The sequence below is a fragment of the Ceratotherium simum genome, chromosome 3, assembly GCF_057802395.1.
Source record: "Ceratotherium simum simum isolate JZ-2026a chromosome 3, ASM5780239v1, whole genome shotgun sequence".
Classification (NCBI taxonomy): domain Eukaryota; kingdom Metazoa; phylum Chordata; class Mammalia; order Perissodactyla; family Rhinocerotidae; genus Ceratotherium; species Ceratotherium simum.
Window position 1 is genome coordinate 53,389,243 of NC_141902.1, and position 14,306 is coordinate 53,403,548.

Here is a 14,306-nt window from a genome sequence, read left to right on the forward strand (position 1 = left end):
GCTGTTATGTTGAAAATAGAACTTAGAGGGGTAAGGATAGAAGCAGGGAGATCAGTTAGGAAGCTGTTGTAACTGGCAAAAGATGGTGATGTCCTCAAACAGGGTAGTAGAAGTGGAGATTATAAAATGTGGTCAGCTTCTGGATATAGAACTGACAGAATTTGTTTATTAGTTGAATATGGTGTGAGAGTGAGAGGGGAGTCTAGGGTCACCCCAGGGTTTTTGGCTTGAACAACTGGAAGGATAGAGTTAACATCAACTGAAATAGGAAAAAATATGTTTTGGGAGGAATATCAGGATTTTGGTTTGTTTTTTTTTATTTTGAGGGAGATTGGCCCTGAGCTAACGTCTGTGGCCTGTCTTCTTCCATTTTTCCTTTTTTTTTTCCCTCCCCGAAGCCCCAGTAGATAGTTGTATGTCACAGTTGTACATCCTTCTAGTTCTTCTATGTGGGACATCACCTCAGCATGGCTTGATGAGCAGTGCGTATGTCCGCGCCCAGGATCCAAAGCCCGGGCTGCCGAAGGAGACTGCGTGAACTTAACTGCTACCTGCTACGCCACTGGGCCAGCCTCAGGATTTTGGTTTTGAGATGTTTATTGACATCCAAGTAGAGATATCAGGAAGGCAGTTGGATATATAAATCTAGAGTTCAGAGGAGAGGTCTAGATCAGCACTGTACAATAGAACTTTCTGTGAGATGGAGATGTTCTATATCTGTGCTGTCCAATTTGGTAGCCACTAGCCACATGTGGCTCTTGAGCTCTCAAAATGTAACTAATATGACTGAGGAACTGAATATTAAATTTAATTTTAATTAATTTAAATTTGTATAGCCACGTGTAGCAACTGACTAATGTGTTGGACAGTGCAGATCTAGCCTGTAAATATACACTTGGGAGCAGGCCACATATATAAATGGTAGTTAGACTGAGTGAGATCATGAAGAGAAAGAATGTAGATAGACAAGGGAAGAGATCAATGGACTGAGTCTGCGACATGCCGGTGCTTAGAAATTGGGGAAGAAGGAAGAACAGATGTACTCAGCCAGACAGAAAAAAAATAGGAGACTGATTTCCTGGAATCAAATGAAGAAGAGTTTCAATGAAGAGTGAGAGATTAGCTGAATCAAATGCTGCTACTAGGTCAAGCAGGATGAAGACTAAAAAATTGACCAGTGATTGAGCCATAAGGAGGTCATTGATAACCTTGACAAGTGCATGGAATGAAAACCTGGCTAGGGTGGGTGCAAGAGAAAATTGGAAACCCTCATACATAGCCAGTAGGAATGTAACATAATGCAGCCACTTTGGAAAACAGTTTTTCAGTTCCTTAATAAGTTAAACATTGAATCACCATATGACTCTACAGTTTCACCCAAGAGAAGTAAAAACACCTGCCCACACAGAAACTTGTACAGAAATTTTCATAGCGGCATTATTTTTAATAGCCAAAAAATGGAAACAACCCAAATATACATCAACTGATGAGTAGATAAACAAAATGTAGTATATCCATACAATGAAATATTATTCAGCCATAAAAAGGAATGTACTGATACATGCTATAATATGGATAAACCTTAAAGACATTATGCTAAGTCAAAGAAGACAAGTCACAAAAGACCACATATTGTATGATTCCATTTATATGAAATATCCAGAATAGGCAAATGTGTAGCGACAAAGAGTAGGTTAGTGATTGCTTAGGACTGGGGGAAGCGGGGGAGAATAGGGATTGACTGCTAAAAAGTACAGAATTTCTTTTAGGGGGGACAAAAATGTTCTAAAGTTAGATCATGATGATGATTTCACAATCCTGTTAATATACTTTAAAAACATTGAATTGTACACTTTAAATGGGTTAATTGTATGGTATGTGAATTATATCTCAATAAAGCTGTTTTGGAAAAGAGAAAAGGAATTGTAAAGAGTACTTTAGACAAATAGAAGAATTAGTCTTAGTACAGATAGTTCATCCATAGCAATAAGAGGGAAGATAGAATGTATTAAAAATAGATGCAGGTAGGTGAGTAGATGTGGTTGTAGTAGCTTATAGAGGGTCTTTCAACTGCTTTTATTTTCTCAGTGAAATAGGAAACCAGGTCATCAGCTGAGAGTGAGGATGAAGGAGGAGTTGTTGAAGATGAGAGGGAAGGTATAAAATAGTTGTGTAGAAGAGTGGGAGAGTGAATGGGAAGATGCAATATGATTCCTGGGCATTACCTCTGAGGTTAGTGAGACCAGCCAGCATGGTGATATGATTTCCCCAGTCACATTCAGCCATATGAGTATAGGCCTGAATACTGGGGGAGCAGGATTTAGCCAGAGCTGGGTTTTTGCCAAGTGAGTATGTTGAAGAAAGACTCTAGAGAATTGAAGGTGTGTGTAGAGTGATTATAATGATGGACCATAGAATTTAAGTTGCATAAAGAGGAAATGAGGTTATAAATATGTTGAAGGAAAATGTGATGGGATTAATGGATCATAGGTCCTTAACAGAGCTTAAGAATTTTTGGAGCCTGATAATGACAAAGCCATATGACCATGGGGAATGAGTTTCTGAGATAAGGTAGAATACAAGATTTTTGTTGGAGAAGAGGTCAAAAAACAGAAAAGCCAGGGTATTGGACAGATCATCTCTGTGAATATTGAAATTACCAAAATTATGGCAGGATTTGTGTTGGAGAAAGATAGTGAGCTAGGAATGAGGGGGATTGACCTAGAAGTTGGTAGAGGACTGCAACCAGGTGGGTGGATAATGGTAGTATCATGTGATAGCATGAGTTTTAAAACTGAGGAGTTTTGGGACTGGCCTGGTGGTGTAGTGGTTAAGTTCACACACTCCGCTTCAGCAGCCTGGGGTTTGCGGGTTTGGATCCTGGGCGCAGACTGACGCGCTGCTCGTCAAGCCATGCTGTGGCAGCATCCCAAATACAAAAAATAGAGGAAGATGGGCACAGATGTTAGCTCAGGGCCAATCCTCCTCACCAAAAAAAAAAAGAAAAAGAAAGATGTTCTGTAAGTGTAAAATATATAATGGATTTGAAAGACTTAGTGCAAAAAAAAGAATATAAAATAGTAATTTTTTATATTGATTATATGTTGAAATGATATTTTTAATATACTGGGGTAAATAAAATATATCATTAACATTAATTTTACCTATTTCTTTTTACTTTATTTATTTATTTATTTAATTTTTTTTTGGTGAGGAAGATTGGCCATGAGCTAACATCTGTTGCCAATCTTCCTCTTTTTGCTGAGGAAGATTGGCCCTGAGCTAACATCTGTCCCCATCTTCCTCTCTTTTGTATGTGGGACGCCACCACAGCATGGCTTGATGAGCAGTGCGTAGGTCTGTGCCCGGGATCCGAACCCACGAACCCCGGGCCACCAAAGTGGAGCATGTGAACTTAACCATGACACCACCGGGCTGGCCCCTTCTTTTTACTTTTTTTAGTGTGGCTACCAGAAAATTTGAAGTTACATAAGGGCTTGCATTTGTGGCTTGCATTATATTTCTATTGGACGGTGTTAACCTAAACTGTGCTGCCACTCCGCAGCTTCTAACTTCATTCTGGCTCTGCTCTTCTCTGCTGTTATAGGATGATTCCATTTACCTAACCTCCTCCCTGCTGGTTATTACCACCACTCTACATGGCTTTGTCTGTTTACCTTCTAAGACAAAATAAGCTCTTTTGCTGTTAGTTCCCATAACTGAAGAATACAGTCATAGTGGCAGAGACCCATGAGCAGAGCCAGAGAGCATAAGTGTGGAGGTGTTAATAGTAGAAAAGGGTAAGACTGAAGTGGAAATAAAAGCATCATAAACTGTAAGTCCTCTTCATTTTACAGACGAGAAAACCAAAGCTCAGAGAGGTTAAATAATGTGCTGTCTCCAACTGGGCACCTTCTTATGTGATTTAAAGAATGCTTATATACTCGAAAGTATATCCCTCCCTCTCCCTCCACCACTCAAAAGTGTTTTTGATATAGTATTTGAAATTCCCACTACCTGTCTTTTTATTTCTTTCTTTTCTTTTTCTTATCTAGCAAATATTTACTGAGCATGTACTGTGGGCAAGTTATTTAGAGATGTCAACAATGCCGTCAGTGTGGTTGCATAAGTATACTCTACTATGAAAATATTAACATGGTATTTTTCTTGGAAAGAAAATAATTAGCACATCTTGGTATATTAAATTTATCTGTTAGCTAACAAAGCCCTGAGGAAGCAGGACATAGGGTAGAGGATTTTAATAGGGAAAAAGAAAAATTGATGAAGAAATATCTAGATCTGTGGTAGCTAAAGAGGTATGGAAGTCCTAGGTGAGAGGACTCGGCTAGTAGGGGCAGCATGAAAGTATGATCCTAATAGGAGGTGGGGGAGAAGTGAGCAAGAGTGATGTGAGAAAAGAGATTCTGAAGACTCTGCCTCACCGAAAGTAAACTTTATTTGGGGCCAATCCTGCCAGAACAAATTGTTTAGTTTTCTAAGCTATTTGAATGTTCCCTTGAGATTACTGCAGTTCTCTGGAGGAACCAGAGATGCTTTTGAGTCAATAAGCAAACACTAGTAGAAAGATTGTAAGAGAAACCATTAATTGCCTTCCTAGCACCTAGCTGTGGAACCACAAGGGAATGAGAATTTTGATTGGCAAAGGTTAAAGGAGGAATAAATTTTAATTTGGGAATTTCTGTTACTAGAGTATTAGAGGAAGGCCAAATATGGACATGGCTTGTTGGAGGGCTTTGGCATAGAGAAAGGACCATGACAAGCTAAGATATCTAGGAAGTACTAGGAGGTCTAATAAAATAAGGTGGGAAAAAGTGTAGGTGGAAGGCAGAAAATGGGTAGGAAGAAATGTAGAAAAGCACAACACAAAACCAGAATGTATGCTATGACTTGAACCATCCAAAATAGTTTGTATGATGATGAGACTAGCATGGTATTATAGTAAGGAAAATAGTTGTTGAGATGGCCGTGTTGTCTGATTTTTACAAAGATCATTTATTTTATCTTTTGAATATAAATACTATATAGGGAGGTCAGCGTTGAAGTATTTTAATTTTGCCCGGAGTTGACTATGTCTCGTCTTTTCCAATTGCTCACCTGGGATAAGCTAACTACTGCCAAACCCTCTCTTCCACTTTATGGCCTAGTGTAGCCATCAGGTTTTCATTTCTTGATTTCTGTTCATCTGGAATATCCCACTAGCAGCAAAGTCTTATGGATTCTTTCTTTGAAATTCTTTCCTCTCTCTGTATACTGATACTTCACAACATGATTTATTGCAAATTCTATTGTTTCCTCTCTCCTCCAAATTAGCCTACATAACAGTGTTATCTTCCTAAAGCATCAATTTCATCCTTCACTTGCCTACTTAAAAACATAAAGATCCTTTACAAACAGCCAAATTTATCAACATATTATTTATGATTTTCTATAATCTGATCAATTTTACTCGTCCAACCATATTTCCCACAAATTTGCAACATAAATCTTATATCTAAACCTTCTTATAAGCTGTCCATATGGCATGATGTTTCTTTTTTTTTTTTTTCTCGTGAGGAAGATCAGCCCTGAGCTAACATCCATGCCAATCCTCCTCTTTTTGCTGAGGAAGACAGGCCTTGGGCTAACATCTGTGCCCATCTTCCTCTACTTTATATGGGATGCTGCCACAGCATGGCCTGACAAGCAGTGCACCAGTGCACACTCGGGATCCGAACCCAGGCTGCCAGCAGCAGAGCGCCCGCACTTAACTGCTATGCCACAGGGCTGGGGCATGATGTTTCTTAAATGTGCTTTTTCCATCATTCTTTCTCCCTCAAAGAATGCTTTTTCCCTTACTGCCTTGCCAAGTTCTGCCCATTTTTCTGAATCCTCTTTAGATACTACCCCCTCCAAAGGATATTTCTAATGATACAGGCTTTATCAGTATCTCTTTTCAAAATCATTTGGTACTTAAGGCATTTATTACATTTTACACTATGTTATACTTTATCATTATCTTATTCTCTGTTTCTTGTATGTTCTTTGCCCAACCGAAGTATTAGTTTTTAAGAGAAACATACATTTCTTAATATTTGTTTTAACCCATTACTAAATACATAATAGACTCTCCATAAATACTTTTTGACTGAAATAGTATTGTTGACCAATTTCAGATATAAAGGTTAGATAAACTAGACAAAACAGCACTCTTAAGAGATGATTTATTTAGATATCTAAAACTGAAAGATGCTCCCTTAGAAACTCAAACTCAGCCTTTTAAAAATACCTGATTCTTTTATTGCAAACTTTCCTAAAAACATAGATATCTATTGCTGCATATCGTATCACCTCACAATTTAGTGTCTTGAAACAATGAACATTTATTATCTCACAGTGTCTGTAGGTCAGGAATCTGGGCGCAGCCTAGCTAAGTGACTCTGGCTTAAGGTCTCTCATAAGGTTTCAGTCAGGGGGTCAGCCGGGGTTGTAGTCTCACCTCCAGGCCCAACTCAGGAGGATCTGCTTCCAAGCTTACTCACGTGATTGTTGCAGGATTCAGTTCCTCACAAGTTGTTGGACTGAGGACCTCAGTTCCTCGCTGACTGTGGCCAGAGGCCTCCTTCAGTTCCTTGCCATGTGGGACTCCCTGTAAGGCAGCTCAGAACATCGTGGCAGCTGGCTTTCCTCAGAGTGAACAAATGAGGGAGCACCATGACAAAAGCCACAATATTTTGTATTCTAATTTCGGAAGTGACATCTCATTACTTCTGTCATATTTTATTCACTAGAAGTGAGTCAATAAATCCAATCCACACTCAACGGAGGGGGATTATACAAAGGTGTGAATACCAGGAGATGGGGATCATTGAGGTACATCTAAGAGGCTGCCTACCTTAGCTAGGCTATTCTTCTCTTGTCCGGAGACTTTTCCTGGTCTCAGGAAAAGAGGAGTTGCTTATATGAGTCTTTCCCAATAATTATTCTAGTCTTAGTATCTAAGCTTTAATCTATGATAGTATATCCAGGGTCCTTTAATATTATTGAATTATATAATATTTTGCATCCTGATCCCACTAAAATGTTAGGAAAGCATATACAGTCCTTTATCACGATAAATACTGAACTTAAATATAGGATACAAGAACAGCAATTATATTCTCAATTATGTGAGTAAATAATGCATAGAATTTGCTTTAAAACAAAGATAGTTTTCAGTTAAATGCTATATCAAAACTTCAACATATAAATCTACAATGTGCCATGTTTGAGTAAGGACTCAAAAATATTTGTTAAATAGACTTGCTTATATATTTTTGTGAATCAATTAATTTAGTGCTTTTAGAGTTCTTGTACCTATGTAGAATAAAATAATTACTAGTTAGGTTTTACTATCTTGAAATTCTAATTAAAAGCACAAATAATAATATATTGATGTTCATAGGAATTCTTTTTGTTATCAGAGTTGAAAAGCTTAAGAGAATACTTGATGCATTCTTTAGAAGATTATTTTGAATTAGAAAATAAAGGTTATATTAAAAACAATTTCATTAACTTGTTAGTGATTTAAGAGGCTGGATGAGAAGTTGGTTCCATATATCACTGTTTTATATCAAAATAAATTCCACATAAATTAAAGATTTAAACATTAAAAATGACAAATGTAAAACATAAAATTACATGAAGAAAGCATATGTGAATGTTTGTATACTCTTAAGAGGTGAAGATCTTTCTAAACATGACATTCAACCCAGAAGCTATAATAGAAGAATTTGACTATGTTAAAATTAAATATTTCTGTATGGCAAAAATTAGCTAAAATATCACTGTAAGGTCAGAAGCCAATATGGGAAAAAAATATTTACCACACAGGAAATGTTCTAATTCCTTTAATTGAAAAAGAGCTTTTATAGTTCAATAAGAAAAAATGATACTTGTATAGACAGGCAATTCAAAGAAAAGAAGTATATATAGTTAATACATAATAAAAAAGGCAAAACATACATAAAAATGTACTATGTATAGTAAAGTGGTGCTACATATGTTTGAAAGGTGCCACATATACTAAACATCATACATATATTAAAAAGATGCTACCAAATAATAATACATATATAAAAAGATAATCAATTTTTTAAATGCAAAAAAATTTTATTTACTTCTCAGAATGGCAAACATTTAGAAGACTGGTAACACCCATTTTTGGAAAGGTAATGGAGGTAATAATTATATTGTTGAAAGCAATGAAACTTGGTACAACCTTTTAGAGCTTTATTGTAGTGACATAGAATGATGCTTACATATATTGTAAAGTGGAAGAAAAAGAAAGTTCAAAAGGATTACAGTATGTACATTGAAAAAATATGTGAGACTTTAGCAAACGGTTAATATCGATTTTCTCTGAATGGAATCGGGGGGTCAATTTTATATGTCACCTATTGGTACAATTTATAATTAAAATCTATTACCTTTGTGATCAGAAAAAAAGTAATATTTTAAAAAGGCAACTTCACAATTTCTTTTTACAGGAGATTACATGCTTGAGGCAAAGCCAAAAGAAATTTCAGAAATTCAACGTTTAAACTATGAGCAGGTAATAGACACCATTTTTGTTATATTAAAATATATAATTTTTAACTTATGGATGTATTCATTGGTCTCTCTCAGTGGCTTTGCAAGCATATTCTTTGTTTTCTTTTTTTATAATTCTTTAAAAATGTAAAAACCATTCTTAGCTCACAGCCCAATTTGGCCCACGGGCCATATTTTGCTGATATCTGTTTTATATGAACATCTATGCTTTATAGAATGAAACATAGATATCATTCTACAGACCTATGTAGAATGATAACCTGGTATTTTCCTTGAAAAATTGACTTTCAAGGGGCTGGCCCGGTGGCATAGTGGTTAAGTTCGCACACTCCAATTCGGCAGCCCAGTGTTCGCGGGTTCAGATCCCAGTCGCAGACCTGTGCACCGCTCATCAAGCCATGCTGTGGTGGCGTCCACGTACAAGATAGAGCAAGATTGGCACAGATGTTAGCTCAGGGCCAGTCTTCCTCAACAGATGTTAGCTCAGGGCCAATGTTCCTCAGACACACACAAAAATTTGACTTTCAAGTGAATTTGTCATTGATTCATCTTTCCTCATTTATTTATATTTTATAATTAAATGATATTTAGGAGAAAGTTGAGCAAATGATGTCTGGGGTATGTCATTAGGAGAAAATCTGCTGTTTCATAGTTTCAGTGGGTCCACCTGTCTTGGCAGGTTCTTTAGAGATTCTGTTCTGTAGTATAGGAGGAGTCACTAGGCTCAAAATTATTGGAGCTGGAAGAAAGCAAGCAGAGCTTCATTTTCTTCGGTATTCTTCCTTTGTTTAACAATAGAAAGCACAAAGGAGTCAGATTTTTATAGTGGAAGTAAGTATCAGCCAGGGACAAACAGACATCATTGGAACCTTTATATTTACTTTCAAAGCAACCTTTTTTACATACTTTTACCAGTATCAAATTGGCAAAAAGGAAGCAAAACTCGCTTAAGTAATGCAAATTTCTTGAATTTGAATGTTCAGATAGTCTAGTTCTAATAGAATCGAAAAGCCAACATGTTGCATTGCATCACTGTGTAAGGTAGGAAATCTGTAGCTAAAGCCAAATTGGTATGTTAAGTCATTTAAATTCTATTGGAATTTGTAGCTTAAAGCAATGATTTCCAAACATTTTTCACAATAGAAACCTCTTTTCAAATGACATCTTACTCTAACCTCTAATATATAAAACCAGTAAATGATATTTTGTAAGTATAAAGTGATAAGTTTCAATTTATAGCATTTGTTCAAATTTATGTCATTTCTTATTGAAATCAGTGAGACTATTTTGATTAATACAAAAACTTGAAATTAGGAATTATGGATGATATTTGCAGTTTCATATCAACCTCAAAGTTCATTTTACTTCTGTTGCACGGTCTTGAGAAAAATCTTGACTGATGAGTGTTTGCAAATGATATCAGCATTTTGTTTGTTTCAAGTCCGTCTTGCAGTCTCAGGATCCACTTCCATTAAAGTGATCTAGGGCCGGCCCCGTGGCTTAGCAGTTAAGTGCATGCGCTCCGCTACTGGCGGCCCGGGTTCGGATCCCAGGCGCGCACCAATGCACCGCTCCTCCGGCCATGCTGAGGCCACGTCCCACATACAGCAACTAGAAGGATGTGCAACTATGACATACAACTATCTACTGGGGCTTTGGGGGAAAAAAAGGAGGAGGATTGGCAATAGATGTTACCTCAGAGCTAGTCTTTAAGAGGAGGATTAGCACGGATGTTAGCTCAGGGCTGATCTTCCTCACAAAAAAAAAAAAAAAAGGTGATCTAGATTCTTGGAAAATGATTGAAAGTAAAGTTTTGTTTCAAAGTTGAAATAAACAATATCTAACAACCGCTTGCATTTCTTATAAACATGTCACACAAAAGTACCTTGCATTTAAAATAAGTTCTAAAACTACTTATAAGGTATTATGATTACATTACCATTAGTTCTGAGAGTAGTATGTACCAAGCTGATGATATGACTGTGTCGAAGCTGATGTTGAATGTTTCACAAGTGTGATGTAATAGTCTTCTTTTTTGTATAATTTTATGTGAGCAGAAATGTCCTAAATTTTAGAAAGACCAATAGAGAGCTGCAATCTTCCTAATTAAAACCTCTTTTCCAGAAGTTGTAAAGTAAATAACATATTTTTTCCAGTTTTGCTTAATGATAGATACCCTGACAACACAAGAAAATACTGTGTGTATGTGTGTGTATGACAGGTTTTTAAATGACTGCAAATATTTATTTTAAAATATGTTTTATATTTAAATTTAAAATATTTCACCATGTTAGAAATACCTTTAGGAAAAATTCTAAGAAACAATTTAAATACTGGCTTACAGGAACAAATAGTAATCCTTTCTTGTGATGTAAGCAACCATCCCTAGGATTTATATTTTATAATATTAAGTATCATAATTTGGATTGAGGAACAAGACGGTGAAATACCCTTTTCAACCCTTTGTTTATAAATTTAGTTTTTATCAGTTTTATTAACTTTATGGAGATTATCAAATGGTGTCAATTTAGTTGTTTTAATGCTATATAATCTATAAAAAAAATGTAGAAGATATATAAAGGTGTAAGCATGAGCCCAGGACCTATAAGAAATTTCCTTCCCTGAAGGAAAATTGGACAACCAAGAGTTTAACGAATCTAGAAGAAAAAATTAGTAGTAGTAGAACTATAATCCTACAATTGCTCACTGTTGTTACTATTTTCTCAGATTCATCATTGCTATGACTTTAGGAAAAATTTTTAAACACTGAAGGGAAAAAAAATGCGAGCTGATTGTTTTCAAGGGTTCATCTTTTGGGAAGATTGAGAAAATATATTGTTTTGGGGGAACATAGTTATTAGGAAGAGGTGAAACTGATGAAAGCCAAAGACTATATAACAATGTTATCTTGTTACAAATTCTTCATTCATAAATTTACAACATTTGAATAATTTGTTTTCAGACTGTACAATCTCTTAGAATGGAATTTTATAAGTTATTTGGTAAAACAAAACTTGGTTCTTATGACCTAAATTCGTCTTTTTCAGATTTCAGAGAGAGTTCCTAGTTTTAATATAAAAGAATTTATTTCATGTTCACCCTTTCTACTATAAGCCCTCTAGTAGGCTATAGTCTACTTCTATTTTATATCTTCAGTATGTAGCACAGTGTCTGATTAACAGTAGGGATTAAGTAGAATTTTATTAAATTTTATATATTGATTTTTCTTTGTTTTATCAAATATATCCTCTATAAGTATGTCCATATTTAATGTATTAAAATGTTTAGAAAAAAATGTGTTTTAAAATAGTCTTCATTACAGACTTATGTGACCTCATTTATTGAGGAAATTGATGCAGACAGAATGACTCCTTAATTTGGCTAAAAAATGTTTGTGATCCAGCCTGTCTTTCTCTCAGACTTCATTTCCCACCACATTCCACTTTGTTTACTTTGTTCAGCCATGCTGGACTCCTTGTTGTTCCATGAACACAGTATTGAATTCATTTCTGCATCAGAGTTTTTGCACTAGTGTCTGCTTTGTCTGGAATGCTTTTTTTCCAGAGCCTCCCAAGACTCACTGTTTTGCTTTGCTCGCTATTTGTGTCATTTTTAGAGGCTTTTTTTCTTTTCAAGCAGTTTAAGTTCATAGCAAAATTGAGTAGAAAGTACAGAGAGTTCTCATATACCCTTTGTTCGCCCCCCCACACACAACCTCCCCCACTGTCAACATCCTATACCAGAGTGATACATTTGTTATAATTGATGAACCTACACTGAAACATAATTATCACCCAAAGCCCGTAGTTTACATTAGGGTTCACTCTTTTCATTTTTTTTTTTTTTTTTTTTTGGTGAGCCCTGAGCTAACATCCACGCCAATCCTCCTCTTTTAGCTGAGGAAGACTGGCCCTGGGCTAACATCTGTGCCCATCTTCCTCCACATTATATGGGACACCGCCACAGCATGGCCTGACAAGCGGTGCATCGGTGCGTGCCCGGGATCCGAACCCTGGCCGCCAGCAGGGAAGCGCGTGCACTTAACTGCTACGCCACGGGGCCGGCCCCTGGGTTCACTCTTGGTATTATACATTCTGTGGGTTTTGACAAATGTATAATCACATGTATCCACCATTATAGTACCATACAGAATAGTTTCACTGCCCTAAAATTCCTCTGTGCTCTGCCTATCCATCCCTGCCTCTTCCTAACCCCTGGCCAACTACCCGTCTTTTACTGTCCCCATAGTTTTTCCTTTCCCACAGTATCATTTGGAATCATACAATGTGTAGCCATTTCAGATTGGCTTCTTTCACATGGTAATATACATTTAAATTTCCTCCCTGTCTTTTCATGGCTTGATAGCTCATTTCTTTCTTTTTCATTTAATTGTGGTTAAAAAACAAAACATAAAATTTACTCTCAATCATTTTTAAATGTATAATTCAGTAATGTTATATTCACATTGTTGTTTAACAGATCTCTAGAGTATGTTTGTCTTGTAAAACTGAAACTCTGTACCCATTGAACAACTCCCCCCTCTCCCTCCCTCCAGCTCCTGGCCACCACTATTCTACTTTCTGTTTCCATGATTTTGACTATAGATATCTTATATAAGCGGAATCACACAGTATTTGTCCTTTTGTGATGGCTTATTTCACTTAGCATAATGTCCTAAAGTTTCATCCATGTTGTATCATGTAATAGGATTCCCTTCTTTTTTTAAGGGTAACATTCCATTATATGTATATACCACATTTTCTTCGTCTGTTTATCTGTCAATGGACATTGGGCTGCTTCTACCCCTTGGCTATTGTGAATAATGCTGCAGTGAACATGGGTATACAAATATCTCTTCAAGATGCTCCTTTCAGTTCTTTTGGATGTATTCCTAGAAGTGAGAGGGGCCTTCCCCTTTGACTAGAAACTTTTGTCTTTAGGCTTTCTGGTCTAAAATAGGTGCCTCACCCTTGTCACCGTGTATATCCTTGTCCTGCTCAATTTTTCTTACTAATACTTGACATTATATTATATATTTATGCCTCTCATAGTAGAATGTTAGTTACATGAGATCAGAAACTTTTTCTATTTTATTCACTATTATATCTTTAGAACTCAGATTAGTGCCTGACACATAATAGGTACTTAATGATAAAAAATTGGTTGAAAGGGTGAACAAATCGGATAAAATGGAAAATTAGAAGTATATGTGCCTGCTTTCAAGTATCTTTTTTGTTGTTGTTGCTTGATTTTTCTCATCTTTACCCTTCCCCTTTCTATTTTCAGAATATGAGTGATGCTATGGCAATCTTGCACAAACTACAGACAGGCTTGGATGTCAATGTAAAATTCACTGGTGTTCGAGTGTTTGAATATACACCAGAATGCATAGTATTTGATCTTCTTGATATACCTTTGTACCATGGGTGGTTAGTGGACCCTCAGGTAAGTAGAAAACTTTAAATTATATAAACACTATGTAGTAAAAATTTATTAATTTGGCAAAGTAATCTAGATTTATATTTTCTTGTACTTATATTTTTGTGCTTTTACTTGGAATTATCCAAATTCTGAGGTTAAGGGCACAGTCCTCCAGACTGCTAAATCTGCCCATGACTTCTGACTGTAACTTCAAGGAGTGAGGGATCAACTACAAAATTGAGTCTACATCCTCACCAACTCTTGTTATTATCTGTCTTTTTGATTATAGTCATCCT

The 14,306-nt window shown here is 36.2% G+C and overlaps 1 protein-coding gene across 2 annotated transcripts in view; it reads left to right on the forward strand.

Moving 5' to 3' along the window:
* Positions 1–14,306, forward strand: part of MINDY2 (MINDY lysine 48 deubiquitinase 2) — a 66,961-nt gene that overhangs the window by 16,601 nt on the left and 36,054 nt on the right. For both annotated transcript variants that reach the window (XM_014780775.2, XM_004421630.3), the window contains exons 3-4: positions 8,526–8,590; positions 13,876–14,034. In XM_014780775.2, the coding sequence (XP_014636261.1) occupies positions 8,526–8,590; positions 13,876–14,034 (224 nt within the window). The remainder of the gene's footprint in view (positions 1–8,525; positions 8,591–13,875; positions 14,035–14,306) is intronic.